The 16,862-nt window shown below is 36.6% G+C and overlaps 2 protein-coding genes across 2 annotated transcripts; both read right to left on the bottom strand.

The window, feature by feature from the left end:
- Positions 1–34: 34 nt before the first annotated feature.
- LOC113521117 (zinc finger protein 771-like) lies at positions 35–7,202 on the bottom strand. The gene is made up of 6 exons (XM_052902862.1): positions 6,941–7,202; positions 5,821–6,352; positions 4,826–5,000; positions 3,812–3,906; positions 3,320–3,498; positions 35–2,562 (listed from the first exon to the last, which is right to left on the bottom strand). Exons 1-6 carry the CDS (start codon positions 7,049–7,051, stop codon positions 2,353–2,355), a joined length of 1,302 nt encoding a protein of 433 aa, XP_052758822.1. The 5' UTR covers positions 7,052–7,202; the 3' UTR covers positions 35–2,352.
- Positions 7,203–8,479: 1,277 nt separating this feature from the next.
- LOC113522852 (ADP-ribosylation factor-like protein 16) lies at positions 8,480–11,739 on the bottom strand. The gene is made up of 3 exons (XM_026908694.3): positions 11,446–11,739; positions 10,450–10,548; positions 8,480–8,716 (listed from the first exon to the last, which is right to left on the bottom strand). Exons 1-3 carry the CDS (start codon positions 11,695–11,697, stop codon positions 8,510–8,512), a joined length of 558 nt encoding a protein of 185 aa, XP_026764495.1. The 5' UTR covers positions 11,698–11,739; the 3' UTR covers positions 8,480–8,509.
- Positions 11,740–16,862: the final 5,123 nt, after the last annotated feature.

The following is a 16,862-nucleotide window of genomic DNA, read 5'->3' as shown; positions in this document are numbered from 1 at the left end:
ATGATGACGTTAATAATGAATTATATTTGCAAATGTTCTCAATTTCGTTGGGCTGGTCCACAGATATAGCTGATACTTTCAAATATTGTTTTTATACAACTTAGAATGGCAAACAAGCTGACGGCCCACCTGATGGAAAGTGGTGACCGTCGCCTATAGACATGAGCAGTACCATGGACATAACAGAGTATACTGTTTCGTCCATGATACCCCCCATGCGTGGCCATTCCTGAGGACTCAGGTGTTATTCCTCTGTACCCTGTAAATTCACGCCATATCCCACCCTTCAAACCGAAACACAGCCGTGCAAACACAACTGCTTCACGGTAGAAACACGAATGGGACAGTGGTATCCAAGCAATCGACTTTTGTACAAAGTCTCCCTCTGGTGAATTAGTAAGTGAAGTAATTATCACAGGTCGCTGGAAGTTAATTGCATTGAAATAGTATAACAACAAGTTTCCAATAAAAAATACCTCAATTTTTAAACAATAATTTAATAGTAATTTAGAAGAAATATAACATGTAAAAAAAAACATAAGTATTGCAATGGCATAAAAATTTTAATATAACAAAGTAATAGCTAAGAATATTCTTAGGCTCTTGTAGTGTTGTATTTTAAAAAGGCCGTTAAATATAAATATTATTTTTGTTGCATTAGTCCAAAAATTTTGACACAATAAAAAAAAAAAACACCCGCTGCGTCTTCCTAGGTTTTAAAGCCAGCCAGTCATTAGATGTACTTGTAGCGAGACATACGTAAACTCACATTAGCTAAATTAGACAAGGGTAAATCTTTTAGATATTAGAATATTAATTTAAACTTATAAGTTTAAATTCTCTATGATAACAGCATGGCCCTCCAAAATCCTTTTGGATTTTATTTATTATAATTTGGGTTTGAATTAAAGATGTATGAGTAAAAATATAAGATTTAGACCAAGAAATATAATACTCCTCTAGCCAGGTCGTTACTGAAGGTGTTACCTTACAAACATAAACAGAGTATATTGCAGACATGGTCACATGCATGGAAATAAAAAGTGGGGGGGGGGGGGGGGGGTAACATGTTGACTATACTTCCAACTTCGTTAAATTACTTCCAACATTTTGTAAATTTTTTGCCCTAATAGCTCAAATTTGTAATAAATAATTATTTTACCTCAATATTCATTTCATATACCCAACAAAATTATATAATTGAGTATCGGGCGGATGATACAACTCCCTTAGAGAAGTAATAATTGAATCTGTCAATAGAATCGTTAGCGATAGCCAGTCCCTAGAGTGAGACGGCAATATGTCTTTTTCTTTTTCGTGTAAGTGTATATATATATATATACATTTTAAAATATACGTATTCCCTTATTCATAAATACGTCAAACCTCTCATTAAACTATTTAACCGTTTTGTTTCTTTCCTTTGTGTTCTAAATTTGAATTAGTGAAAAAACAGTATAATAGATTTGTAAATGATTTTAGTTTTTATGAATAAGTGGTTAGTCTATAGATTCGTTTGCCATTTTTCTTCTAAATTCAAATGTTTGAAATTTAATGTCAGATGAGCGATCCGCTATTCTTTGTGCTGACATTTGTAAGTGAATCGACTCTTAGCTCACGTAATACGCCTGTATAGCTGGGTAAACATAATGTAGATATTATATTATATGTATACTATTATTTTAAAGCAGATCATATATTACTACTGTTGACTGTTGGCTTGTACAGATAGAATTAAATAATGTTTTAGCCAATTGTTTTTTATTTCCAAAGAAGTACTATGTATATGTGTGGCCAATTATTTTCCTCGTTTTAAGGGTGCTTAATCTATCAGGAAGAAAGTTGTATTTAATTGTAAATATATGTAAATTATGACTAGGCGATATCTGTACATGGGAGATATCTCAATAAGATCAATTTAAGTGCCCTACTTAATTTTTTATTTTGTTCATTTGTCTGTATGTTTGACGAAGATCTGATTAAATTAGAAAGAGACAGCGAACTCTCATATGCACAACAGCCCAAATGAGAGGCTAAGCGCGGAAAATAGGGGGAGAAGGGATTGTTAGTAATAGGGATTAGTAGTCCCATTGCTAGCAATATACCCTGTCAGATCGACCTCCTCGTGGTTCCTCCTGGAAACCATCTTGATTGATTTATTGTTAGATTAGTCACGGTGGGCTAACTGACCTGCTTCATCCTCACCTATCATCTTTCACTGGTGCCCCGCCAGTGTACACCGATAGCGCGGGCGGGGTTACTATTCCATTATAATCCATTAAAAAAAGAAGCGCCAAAAGAGACTGCAATTTACATTGTACATTACGAGAGACAGCGAGCGAGGAACAGCCACTATCGCGCGCAGTGTGCGGCGGGGCGCGGTCGCGGCGAGTGGTGCTGGTGCTGGTGCTGGTGGTGCTGGTGGTGGTGGTGGTGGTGGTGCAGCGCGAGGCGGTGCGCGCGCGCGAGGTGCACGTTCCGCTTCCAGCTGTCGGCGAATGCGCGCGCGCAGCCCGGGCACGCGTACGGCCGCTCGCGCGAGTGCGTGCGCCTGTGCCGCGCCTGCGAACACATACCACCAAACTTTACTCTTTAGTACATATGTATATTAAGTAAACGTTTCCAAACAAATCAATATAAACAATGGCGAAAACTAATACGTTGTATATACTAAATATTGGTAGGGAGGAAAGGATCGTTAATACTATAGACTACTACTCTCATTATAAGCAATATACCCTGTCAGGTCGACATCCACGTCCCCTCCCCTGGAAACCATCGTGTTGAAGTCCAGGTGTATTTATCACGATGGGCTAACTGACCTGCCTTTTCATTCTCACATATCATCCCTCACTGGTGCCCCGCCAGCGTCTACCGTTAGCGCATGTGGGGCACCATTCCATTTTCATTCATTAAACATTTTTTTTTACAACTAATAGAATGGCAAACAAGCTGACGGCCCACCTGATGAAAAGTGGTAACCGTCGCCTATAGACATGAGCAGTACCATGGACATAACAGAGTATACTGTTTCGCCCATGATACCCCCATGCGTTGCCATTCCTGAGGATTTAGGTGTTATTCCTCTGTACCATGTAAATTAAAAAAAAATTAGTTAAAACAGGTAAAATATTGCCTCTTTAGGCAAGAATTATATTTGTAATATTGTAATAGATTCAAATTATATTTAGCAAACAAATAAAAATCCTACCTTATAGGAAACTTTTTATACCGATTGACGGGGACGTTAAACCACGAGATAGCGCTAATCACATACACTTGAATTTTTAAATAATACAGACAGAAAGACACTACTCACCAGTGCGCTAGCGTCGAAGAACCCCTTAGAGCAGTGCGTGCACAGGTGGGAAGGACGGCCGGAGTGGCGCCGCTGGTGGCGCCGCAGGTTGGAAGCGGCGGCGGCGCGGAAACTGCACTGCTCGCACGAGAACGGCTTCTCACCCGTGTGTACGCGCAAATGCACCTTCAAATTGCCCGCTGTATGGAGAGGATACAGATAGTAAATACAATGTGCTCAAACAGTGAAATTAGAGGGGGAAAAGGGTTTGTTACCAATAGAGATCTAAAAGCCTCAATGTTCCACTTGGAAATGATCAGAGTTATAATTAATCTTATATTTTACTTTAAATACATATTTTAGCCGTGCAACGCAAATGACAGACGAAATCAGAGAGAAATACCAATATGGCGTGCGCTGAGTTATTCCCAAAGCGATAATAGATGGCGCTACGTGTTCCCTTTACATAAATTAAGATTATCAAATTTAACCTAATAACAACAGTTCTTTTACCTTGACTGAAACTCCATCCACAGAACGAGCACAAGTACTGCTTCTGCTCCTCATGGACTTTCATGTGACATTTGAGGATACTCTTTATTTTGAATCTGAAAAAGAAGTCACAAGATTTTATACTTCCTTCTAGAATTACAATGCGTTTAGTTTTCATCTTTTTTATATTTTATTTGTCAAACCCATTAAATATGTTGAAGAATATTTATATCTGGGCCAAATAATTTCTCTAGCAAATGACACAAAGAGACTGACAGGAGAATCGCCAATATTCATATATATATATATATATATATATATATATATATATATATATATATATATATATATATATATATATATATATATATATATATATATATATATATATATATATATATATATATATATATATATATATATATATATATATATATATATATATATATATATATATATATATATATATATATATATATGAATGACAAAAAGAAAGTGTTTGATACATGCATATTGCCTTGTCTTACATATGGGTGTCAAACATGGCCATTAACTGAAAGAAATCTTAAAAAATTAAAAGTATGTCAAAACAATAGAGAAAAAAAAGGCATAAAAATAAAGAATAGGGTTAAATTAGTAGACATTAAAAAGAAAACAAAATTCAAAAATATTAAAATACATACTATACAATAAAAAAAATAAAATGGAGATGGGCAGGACATATTGTGCGGGGAAAAAACACAAAAATGGACAACAACTGTAACAGACTGGTACCCTAGAATAGGCCAAAGAAGACAGGGAAGACCATTGACATGATGGCTTACAGATATAAAAGCAGTAGCAGGTGCACTTTGGACAAGGATAGCCAAAGACAGAATAGAATGGAAGACTCTGGAGGAGGCCTTTGTCTTTGGACAAGAGAGAGGTGACAGAACAGTTACTGACTCAATATTAATTACATTGAATTGTTTATTATGTTACTTATTTAATAAAGGCTTATATTAGTATATTATTATTAATAAATGTCACATTTACCTCATGTTACACTTATCACAAACAAATGGTCTGGCATCACCGTGCGCCCGCGAATGTGCCACGAGCTGTTTACGTCGTTTGAACCGCTTGCCGCAAGAGGGTGCTGTGCACTCGAATTGTCGCTCTTCCGAGTGCGAAGTTGCATGGTACGACAGCTGAGAGCGCTTAGCAAATGCTGTGATAGAAATTTAATTAAACATAACTTTTTAAAATATGAAAAGTATATTTCGAAAATTTACTGTGTAATTGAAGAAATGCTAAAGTGGGTAGGATATTTTAATAAACATGATTAAAATAAAAGAGAAAAAAAGAAAATAATGCACCTTGCTTTGTAAAATTAATTTTGGTTTAAAATGCTGAATATTTGAATTAAAAAACTAGAATAGAAAATTCAAACTATTATATCACATTTAAGCAAATTAATAAGTTTTGTAGCCCATGGAGGAGGAATTTAATTAGTAACAGAGTTAGCAACAATCCTGCCCAATTGCTAGCAATTTTGGGAATATTTACAAATAACCAAATTTTTCAATAACTATTCTATGATTTTTTTATAAACTATCTATATATGAATCATTCATTGAAAATAAGCACCTAAGATCTATTTAAATATCTTATTTAATAGAGTGCTGTTGGGGCTACCTCGCTTTTGTAGCGCTTCTAGCATGTTTGCTCAATCTCCCATAGATGACTACTACGTTATAAGGAGAAAGAGGACTGCATCATTGCTACACAGGGTTAGGACAAGCACCAACAGCATTCTAAAAGTAATAGGCGAGAAATATAACTCGCCTACAATTGGACATTTCATTCAGATGCTGATCTAGTCGGCTGGCTCACATCTGGGTGAACTGCTTAATTAAATCAATTTGCTTTTCTTTTTTTTTTACTAACATAGTTTGTAAGAAAATTGTTACTAACAAAATGGACCGCATTGTAGTCTGGATAATAAAGTATATTATTATTATTTGACCATGATAATAAAAGTCACTTACTTTTAGGACAGTGTGCACAGGCATATTTATTCCCAGTATGCTCCTTCTCCATATGCTTAGCAAACCATGCTTTAGATGTAAATCCTTTCCTACACACCGGACACACATTCTTCTTAGTTTCTTCAATATTCTCCATCTCTTTCTCATTTACGATTTCTTTGTTGCCTGGTATCTCTGTATTTGTATTCTCTGTGATCTTCTGTGGTGCATTTTCATCATTTTTATTATTAAAATCATTTTCAAATTGATTCTCCACATTATCGAAGAAGATTTGTTCATCAAAATTGTCTATGGTACTCATTTTATAATCAGGCGATATTAGGTTTTTGGTAGCACTTTCTGGATTAATATTATTAGAGATGATGTGTCTTGAATAACTTTCTGGTTCCACTATGACGCTGGTGGCCCGAGAGACAACATTTCTTAATGTGATGTTAACTTTTTGGGCTTCCATTATGTATGTGTATGATGATTCTATTCTGACTAGGCAGTCATAACAAAATTGTCGGGGTAGATTGTCTCCTTCTGTAACCTATAGAAAAATTAATGTTTTTTTTTTTTTTTATTTAAACTTATGCCAACCTTTACATATTGCCATATCTGAGGACTATATGACAGAAGGTGTGAATTTACTGGGTACAGAGGAATAACATCGGAGTCCTCAGGAATGGCAACGCATGGGGGGTATCATTGGCGAAACAGTATACTCTGTTATGTCCATGGTACTGCTCATGTCTATAGGTGACGGTTACCACTTTCCATCAGGTGGGCCGTCAGCTTGTTTGCCATTCTAAGTTGTATAAAAAAAAATGTCTCCATGCTCTGTATTTTAATTGCCATATCTGTCTATCAAGCCCTTCACACAAAAACAAACCCATACTGTTTTAAGACTTAAATATTAGTGTGTGAGATACATATAGACACAGATGAATCTTGTTCATCTTCCTATAATGTAAATGAGACATAAGGTACATTTAAATACTGTTCTTATCAATTTAATTTGTCATTAAAATAATTATTTGGATCTTGTAAATACAAATGACTTTTTTAAATGCTCAGGTCCCATCTGAAAAATAATGTTAATAGATAGTATGTTATTAGAAAGTAGCATTGTATTTACCTTGATATTTGTACAGAAACTAAACATTTCAATGGTTCTAGGATCAAAATTATCTTTCTCCCAAGAGGCGACCTCCTTCATACAACTGCGGCATAATTTCGATACGTCCATTTTGTATATAACTATGTAGGTATTAAATACAATTTATACTTTTAATTGTTTTTTTTTTTAAATAGATATTCAGTATGTGACGAAAGTGTGTTTTGTTTACAAATCGAATTGTAAAGCTTCATTATATTGATTTATGACTGACTGACTGACATTATTTTGACTGACAGTTACACTTAAGAGATTGACGTGAGGAATAAATTGAAATACTTTTGCATTTTATTTCCGCAAACCTCAGCAAGAAAATGGCTAATGGCTACTCTAAAAAGCCGAAGCCAAATGAAAAAAAAAATCTCAGCAACCTACGGCTCTCTTTTATCTCATATCGCGATGTTTGATCAATCTATAATCTCCGAAATGAAACTCCACAACCAATTTTTATTCACAGACATGATAAAGAATTATTATTATATGTCTGTGATTTTACTGAAGATTTTTAAAATTGTATTGTTTGCTTTAAGAGAGCTTGAGAGATAGAGTAGTTTTTGTCCAGATAAGAAAAAAATTACGCTGTAGCGTTGGCTATAGGTATCTAGTCACTAATAAGGAGTAGGCGAAGGCAAAATTTGTAAAATTGATGTGATTGATTGGTGGAATGGAATCGCGTAGAGGTTTTGCTAACAGAATATAGTGCTAGCAATAGCAACATCCGTGTGATTCCGACATAGTACAGGCTACCCTTTCCTCTCCTGTGGATGGCGCAGGAAGCGATTAAAGGAACTCGATGGTAGAGGGATGGACAGCAGCGTCCCTCTTAAAACATCTCTAAAAGCCTAACGGCGGTTGCCAACCTGCCAACCAGGCGTGGCAATTACTGGCAACGCTCTCCTTATGGGGAAGGCTTATGTTCAGCAGTGCACAGTTAATGGCTGATATGATAGTGCTAGCAATGGGGCAAATCATGGAGCTGGTAGTCCTTACAAATATTATTTAAACAAATAGACCGGATAGTCTAATTAGCCATCTGTTAAAAATACAAAATAGGTATGAGCTGTTGTTCAGTAAGCCACGTTAGAGGTCTTCGAAAAATTATAGGGTACAGATTCATAGCTTCTTCAGGAATGGCATCACATGAGGGGTATCATGGGCGAAACTATACTCTGCTTCATAGCAGAGTATAGTTTCGTACTATGTACGTACGTACTATGGTCATCCATAGTACTGTTCATGTCTATAGGTGACGGTTACCACTATCCAGCAGGTATGCCGTCAGTTTGTTTGCCTACCTAAGTGTTATAATAAAATAAATAAGTAAAATAATTAAGTTGGCCTATAAACTCTCGACATCGTACCTGCAATGCCGCTGGTGTTGTGGGTGATCATGGGCGGCGGTAGTCACTTACCATCAGATTAGCCGCATGCTCGTTTGCCCGTGTTGTAAAAAAAAACCAGGTAGCGCCAACTTCATAGAAATATATACAATAATAAAACAAGAAACATTTTTTTTTATTTGTTCCGTGTCTAAGCAGTAACTTTTGGCGGTGTCTGCTTAGATTCGGCGAGGAATGCTCGCAGCTCGTCAATTCCCTCGCCAGTCAGGGGTGAAGCCTCAAGCAACTTCGGCGCGTTCTTGAGTTCAGCTCTAAGCCTTGCGTATTGAAGCATGAGTAACGCTTCGTTACGCATTTGGCGGTACGCGGCGTCCATTTTGCTCAGAACTAGCATGAACTGTAATGACAAATGTATTTATTTATTTAAATAACTTTATTTACCATGAAAAAATTTAGTACAAAAGGCGAACTTGATGCTAGTAGCAATCTCTACCAGTCGACTTTTATGGATGGTCAATGAATAATGAACGTGGTACTTCATTATTAGGATAATAAATAAATAAAATAAATAATTAGGATAGGATTAGGATTCATTATTAGGATAGGTAAAGAAAATAACTGTAATAATATAATGTATTTACCAGAGGGAGACTTTGTACAAAAGTCGATTGCTTGGGTACCTCTGTCCTATTCGTGTTTCAACCGTGAAGCAAATGTGTTTGCATGGCTGTGTTTCGGTTTGAAGGGTGGGATATGGCGTGAATTTATAGAGTACAGAGGAATAACACCTGAGTCCTCAGGAATGGCAAAGCATGGGGGGTATCATGGGCGAAACAATATACTCTGTTATGTCCATGGTACTGCTCATGTCTATAGGCGACGGTTACCACTTTCCATCAGGTGGGCCGTCAGCTTGTTTGCCATTCTAAATTGTATAAGAAAAAAGATATCCTGAGAAGACCGCGTGCATATCAATCTGACAGAGTACTTTGCTATCAAAGGGCTAGATAGTTAGTTTCCGTTATTAATATTCATTCCACCCTATCGGTTGGTGTTGTTCACGGCTTTAGTATTTGAGGTAGCTGGTAGTTCACCAGTCCCATTTCTAGCAGTATATCCTGTCAAGTCCTTCACTTGGTCTCCCCTGGAATCTGTCGTGCTGAATTCCTGGATATTCTATCCTCCTGGAATTCCTGCATCCCAATGGGCTAACTGCCTATTAATCCTCACCTATTATCCCTCATCGGTGCCTCACTACCGCATACTATTAGCGCGGGTTTATAATGATAATCAATGCAATGGCATTAAAATAAAAAAATAAAAACTTGTTTAGTCATTCTCAGTAGAAGATGAATGCCATGACTACATAATGAAACCTCTCGGGTCTTTAAAAAAACATTAAACATTTTTTTTATTGAGCGTTATTGTGCGAAGGTCCATATCATTTTATTTATTTTAATTATTATTTTCACGTACCCTCAAATGGGTTAAAGCTGAAAATCAGTGTTTTGTTCCTTGAACAATGTTCCACGCTGAGCTTCCACCTTTTTGTATTGCTGCAGATCACACATAATAAGACAATTTTATAAATCTTATGTTGTTTTATGTATTGTCTATTCTTATAAACATGTTGTGTGTGATTTGTAACAAACAAATAAACGATATATCTATCTATCTATCTATCTATCATTGGCTGGTCGATTACAATTTGTGAACGAAAAAACTGTATGTTGGTATGGCAACACGGTGTTTTAGAATGATAATATAATTATATAAAAAATATACAAAGCAAACCAACGGAGCAACTAGAATTAGTTACGATGGTTTCCAGGGGGAACCACGTGGAGGTCGACCTGACAGGGTACATTGCTAGTAATGGGGCTATTTGACCCTATTACTAACAATCCCTTTCCCGTCGTTATTTGTGTGCTGTAAGTAAAGCAATTAAATTATATATCTATCTGTCTAAATGTCTATCTATCTAATATATCTACACGGTATAGTATATGTACACGGTAGGCCAATCAAAATAGTAATTAGTTTTCAATACATACATTTGTCTTTATGATTTACAGGCGATTAAACATTGCATAAAATAATAAATCATTTTAGTGCGTGAGTTATGTTCACCTTGGCGGTTTTTAGGCGCGGTTCGGCAAGCAAAGTATAGAGTAGCACCGCGGCGGCCGATATCTGACAGAGGTTTGAAGTATCTACCACATATATAACCTGTAATTAATTATATTTTTAATCTTAGTTGAAAACTAAGAACAAGGAATTACATAGGAGTGATAAAATTGTCAATTCATAGCAGGCTAGTGTATAGAAAATGTTATACGGCCGTATAACCCTACCAAATTCAGATACAACCTGCTTGCATACTTTCCACATAAACTGTATGAAGTATATAATCCAGTAATGTAAAATTTGTCATTGACAAATAATTGACATAACAAACGTTTTCTATACACTAGTCTGCTATGAATTGAGAAAAATAGCAACTGATGGTGTATCTTTCATCCTCTTTTTACTAATTATATTTGCATAAGAAGAAAGGAGGCAACCATACGATTTACAGTTTTTATTTTTTTATTCCTTCTATGTAATTCCTTGTTCTTAGATTTTTAAATGACTTGAAATTGGAGGTTCTCAAATCGGTTACAAACCGATTTGGATTTTTTTTTATCTAAAAAGGTATACTTACAGATTGGTCTCGTAGAAATTTGATCAAAATCGATTCGGTAGTTTAGTTTATAAATCAAAATAACTGATTTTGAAGTCGTTTTTTGTAACACAATGTTATTTAATAAATGAATATAGAATGGTGCACTCGCGTATTCTAATAGTGTATAATGGGGGAAAGAGATTGTTAGCAATAGGGAGGTTAGACTCCATTGCCATCAATGTACTTTATCAGGTCTACCTCCACGCGGTTCCCCCTGGAAACCATCATGGTTAATTCTTGTCGAATTCATCATGGTGGGCCAACTGACCTGCATTCATTCTCACCTATCATCTTCCACTGGTGCCTCGTCGGTGTATACCGATAGCGCGGGCGGGGTTACCATTCCATTTTTATCTGTTAAAAAAAAAATTGAATTATCATATATAATATAAATTACTTACTTTATTAACTCCGTCTAAATAATTACTCCACAGTGGCGCCATCTCGCCGCCAACTTCTCTCACAGTCAACATTTGTTTCTTCCCATGTTTGTTCAAGTAGTAAATGTCGTAAATATTTGTTCCAATTGTCGACACAGGACTATATGTATTGTCTATACCTTCGGCGTCTTGCAATTTCTTCATAAGAGTTGTTTTACCTGACCCCTTTGGTCCCAAACAAAGCGCGCTAATTTTTTTCTCTTGATCGTCCATGACAGATTTTTTAATTTCAAATTAAAATAAATACGCCTTCGATGCTGTCATATGTTTTTAGTTAAATATTTTGTCGATATTGGATGTAACCAAGTTACAGTAATTTATTAGTTATTCTATTCAATAACAGATGGCGTTAATATGACGATGATACAGGTGACTTTTTTATTGGTGAAAATTGTATGGTAACCCCGCCTCTAACGGAATACGCTGGCAGAGCACCAGTGAAGGGTGATAGATAAGAATGAATACAGGCCAGTTAGCCCATCACGTTGAATTCGTCAGGAATTAACCATGATAGTTTCCAGGGGGAACCGCGAGGAGGTCGACCTGGTTGGGTATATTGCTAGCAATGGGATTCTCAGTCTTCATTACTAACAATCCCTTTCCCCCCACAGGTGTCTTGTTTGCGCAAGGTTTATTTTATATGAAACGTTGAACCTTATTTCCAGATACCTGGGGTCGTATTATGAACTTTTACTTCCAGGCAGATTACGGCGTAAATTGAACTGCCTTGCTAATTTGTATTATGAACGCTATAAACCAACCAGTCAGCGGTCACGTGACAGTTGAACGACATCTACCCTGATTATAATCAGGCAAAATACGGATCAGCCAAAAGGCAAATCAGAAACCAATAATTATTGGTTTCTGAATAGTTCATTAATATAACAAATATATCTAAATTATCAATCGTTGTAATTATTAATTTTAAAATATTTTATAATTCTATTCCTACTGTGGTTTATAAATGTAAAATTGTTTGACGCTGTTACACACAAATAATTATATAAATTTGTATGAAATTTAGTATTCAAATATTGATTTTTCTAGGACATCATAGGATTTTTAGCCTGGTCAGTGATCATATGGTCCGGTTACGCGGACGAAGCCGCGGGTAAAAGCTAGTGCTATATTTTAATTACATTAATTTATTACAAATGTATTTTTGTTACTTACCTGCATAATTAAATTTACAGCGACGGCTTTATGAATCATGACTTTATTTGGCCGTGAATTAACATTAGATACTATATTTTTTCACACAATAAAAATAATAATATAACAAAAATAACATGCAGATACAGTAATTCTGTGTTTAAAGTTTAGACTCTGAGATTAAAGACATAGTCCGTTTCTCAGAACACAATCCATTATACAGAAATAACGAATTGTTTTTTTTTGAGGAATTGTTTGAAATGATCAGCCAACTTTTATCATCGCACCGCTCGCCATTGACAGGGAATTCATCCTCACACGCTTGAACCTATATGATTACGTACAGGGGGAAAGGGATTGTTAATGATGGAGACTGAGAATCCCATTGCTTAGCAATATGGGTATATTGATACCAGGTCGACGTCCTCGCGGTTCCCCCTGGAAACTATCACGGTTAATTCCTGATGAATTCATCATGATGGGCTAACTGGCCTGTTTTCATTCTCATCTATCACCCTTCACTGGTGCTCCGCCAGCGTATCCCGTTAGCGCAGGCGGGGTTACCACACCATTTTCACCCATCAAAAAAAAATTATCACGTACGGTGCGGTTACGAAGGAATCTTCCGCGAAGGCTCAGGCTGTGGAAGGAGATCCCTGCTGAGGTTTTCCCTAGAGACTATAGGAGGGGGTTCTTCAAAAAGAGTACATTAAGATTTCCTTGGGGTCGATAACGCGCACGTGACATTCCTAGTATTTCAGGTGTCCATAAGCTACCTCCTCCCATTGCCTCCTTTGTGGTATAAAAAACTTCGAACGAAGAGATGGGTTTATTTAATGCTCTTATATTGTTAAACATTTACAAACAAGAAAAGAACATATTCCTTTTTAAAAGGCTGGCAGTACACCTGCAATGCCGTTAGTGTTGTGGGTGATCATGGGCGGCGGTAGTCACTTACCATCAGGTGAGCCGCATGCTCGTTTGCCCCCTGTTGTAAAAAAAAGTATACTACGGAGCGAACAGTCTTTTTTATGGATGAAAATGATCTGATAACTCCGCCTGCGTTTTTGGTATACGCTAGAGGGCACCAGTGGTATAAGATAAGGATTAGAATGAAATCAGGCCAGTCAGTCCACCGTGACGAATTCAACAAGAATCAACTATAGTGGTTTTCAAGGGAAACCGCGTGAAGGTCGACCTGAAAATATTTCTAGTATTTGATTATTGGCAATTCCTTTCCCTCCGGGGTGGATGGTCAGCTTGCAGTAGCTTCTTAACAATAAAAAAATAAGAGGATACAAGGACTACAGTCAGTGCTTCGCAACGGCGCAAATTCAAGGCTAAATATGGACAACGGAGTCCACTTTACATTGACAGTGTGACGGCCCTGTACAAATACGAACACGGTTTTTACGAGCCAAGTGGGTGAAATTATGCATATCAATACGCCTCCGGCGTGTGGCCATTGAGGCGGCGCGGCGTGACGTGGGTGTCGCTCGCCGTGCAACTTGTCCAGCCGAATCTAGTCGACCTTAAACTTGGGTTACGTAAACGTTCGCTCGTGTGCTCCTTGTAACGCGTAGTGATGTGCTGTCCATCACTTAACGCCAATGGTTCCGAATATCCCACTAAAATATTGTAATCGTGAAAGTTTATGAGTGTGAAACGAGCTTCGTTACTCTATAATGCTAGGGGGAAGGGATAGTTGGCAATGAAATGTGACAGCTCCATTGCTAGTAATAAATCGAGCTCCACGTGGTTTGCCCTGGAAACCATCGTGAACAATTCTTGTTGAATTCGTCACGGTGGGCTAACTGACCTATTTCATCCTCACCTATCATCCTTCACTGGTGCCCCGCCGGTGTATACCGATAGCGCAGGTGGAGTTACAAAAAAAATTATAATTCTTAAATAGTAGACGGGATTTAAATAAAATTTGGTACGCGGATACATTACAGTGGAATCTCGATTATCCGGACAAGACAGGATTATTCGAATCCGATACAGTTGTTACAACTGAAGCGCACCAGGGACTTGGCCGCAATGAAAATATGTGATTTATTAAGTTAATTATTTCCAACCAAAATTTTTAATTATATAAGTATTATGTAATCCATTATCTTTACAGCTCATAATTTTTTATATCTTATTGTCTAAATAACGTATGTTTACATAATAATAAAAAAAATATTAAAATTTAATTATCGTTTCATTTAACTTTAAAAATCTATTATTCGGATTTTCGATTATACGGAATACCCTTGATTACTGGATCCGGATAATCTAAATTCTATTGTATATTCTAATTTAGAACATAGGATAAACAATACTAGTCGAAATTGCTGTGTCTAGAAATATTATGTTTTTAATAGAGACTCTATATTTTTATGGAGGGGAAAGGGATTGCTAGTAGTGAGGTCTAACAGCCCTATTGCTAGCAATTGACCCTCTCAGGTAGACCTCCACGCGGTTCCCCCTGGAAACCATCACGGTTAATTCTTGTCGAATTCATCATGGTGGGCCAACTGACCTGCATTCATTCTCACCTATCATCTTTCACCGGTGCCCCGTCGGTGTATACTGATAGCGCGGGTGGGGTAACCAATCCATTTAAACCCATTAAAAAAAACCTATGCGTTGGTAGAGACTTAGGATGATATGGACTGCAAAATTATTATTATATTAAAGATTAAAATAAATAAAATAATAGTACATATAATTTTACTAAATATATGCACTGTAGCTAAATAAATATAAGCATTATACAAAAATTACCATATTTTGTATATAAGTAAATTATTAATAAAAAATACATTTTAATGAGCTCTACCATTAATGTAAAATTATATCATTAAAGTTACAATATTAAATTAATAACGTCATAAAACACATGGCAGCAGAGGAACCTTTGTGTGAAGGTAAGTGAACGCGTATAGTGAATAGCTTAGATAGGAAATGTACAACAAAATTATTGCTGTCTTATGTACCTACATATAATATATTTTTATATATTTATTTTTTAGTATATATATATATTTTTATGTAGTAAAATATATTTAAAATTGATCATAATGATTATTTATTTATTTATTATTAAATAGAAGATTTACAAAAGAGAAAATTAGTGTTTGTATGATACTGCCATGGGCAGGTCACATAGCTTGAAGAACTGACAACCTAGAGGGAAGAAAGGTTTTTGAGTGGCGACCCCGTATAGGCAAACGTAGTGTAGGATGAGCCCTCATTAGACGGAGCGACGGCGTCAAATGCGTTGCAGGTAGTCAGTGGATGCAGGTGACTTCCTGATCACCTGCATCCATGTTCTTTATGGTGGTCTATGGAGGAAGTATATGTTCAGCGATGTACAGATAATGGATGAGGTGATGATGGTGATGATGATAAGAAGGTTGGTACTGTAACGATTCAATTATTTTTTATGAAATTTGGTGTTTTTTTTTTAATTTTTTTATATACAACTTAGAACGGCAAACAAGCTGACGGTCCACCTGATGGAAAGTGGTTACTGTCGCCTGTAGACATGAGTACCATGGACATAACAAAGTATACTGTTTCGCTCATGACACCCCCCATGCGTTGCCATTCCTGAGGACTTAGATGTTATTCCTCTGTACCCAGTAAATTCACGCCATATCCCAGCCTTCAAACCGAAACACAGCCATGCAAACACAACTGCTTCACGGTAGAAACACGAATGGGACAGAGGTACCCAAGCAATCGACTTTTGTACAAAGTCTCCCTCTGTACATCAACCTGTGTAAAATAGCTGGAAACTAGTGAAGGACATAATGATGAGGATGCGGTCAGGTTAGATAGCCTATCATGGTGTATTCACCACCGACCACTATGGTTTTGATTCACGGAGTTTGCAAAGAAATCTATTATTACTAATAGATACTTTCAGGGGAAACGGATTGTTACTAATGGGGATCTAGCAGCCCCATTGCTAGCAATATATATTAATATATCAGGTCGACCTCCACACGGTTCGCCTTGGAAACCATTTTAATTAACTCTCTATGAATTCGTCACTAGCCAACTGAGTTGCTTTCATTGTCATTTATCATCTGTCACTGGTGCCCTAACGTATACTGACAGCGCAGGTGGGGTATACCATTCCATTGTTACTGATAAAACAAAAAAATAGACACTCCGTTTGTCCCATATTTAAGCGTGTATTAAACATTCGGGATGAAGGTTAAAATACG

The sequence above is a fragment of the Galleria mellonella genome, unplaced genomic scaffold, assembly GCF_026898425.1.
Source record: "Galleria mellonella isolate WM207_F2 unplaced genomic scaffold, CSIRO_AGI_GalMel_v1 utg962, whole genome shotgun sequence".
Lineage (NCBI taxonomy): Eukaryota > Metazoa > Arthropoda > Insecta > Lepidoptera > Pyralidae > Galleria > Galleria mellonella.
The sequence above is the reverse complement of the archived record's forward strand: the minus strand, read 5'-3'. Positions and strand labels throughout refer to the sequence as shown.

Bases quoted from the DNA above. Each gene is read 5' to 3' on its own strand.
- LOC113522852 (XM_026908694.3), bottom strand. From the start codon at position 11,697: ATGGACGATCAAGAGAAAAAAATTAGCGCGCTTTGTTTGGGACCAAAG. The intron at 10,549-11,445 runs GTAAGTAATTTA...AATTAATTACAG, and splicing joins ATTTAGACGGAGTTAATAAA to GTTATATATGTGGTAGATAC. The intron at 8,717-10,449 runs GTGAACATAACT...TTGTCATTACAG, and splicing joins CGCGCCTAAAAACCGCCAAG to TTCATGCTAGTTCTGAGCAA.
- LOC113521117 (XM_052902862.1), bottom strand. From the start codon at position 7,051: ATGGACGTATCGAAATTATGCCGCAGTTGTATGAAGGAGGTCGCCTCT. The intron at 5,001-5,820 runs GTAAGTGACTTT...TTTCTATCACAG, and splicing joins CTGTGCACACTGTCCTAAAA to CATTTGCTAAGCGCTCTCAG. The intron at 3,499-3,811 runs GTAAAAGAACTG...CTCTCCATACAG, and splicing joins TGGATGGAGTTTCAGTCAAG to CGGGCAATTTGAAGGTGCAT.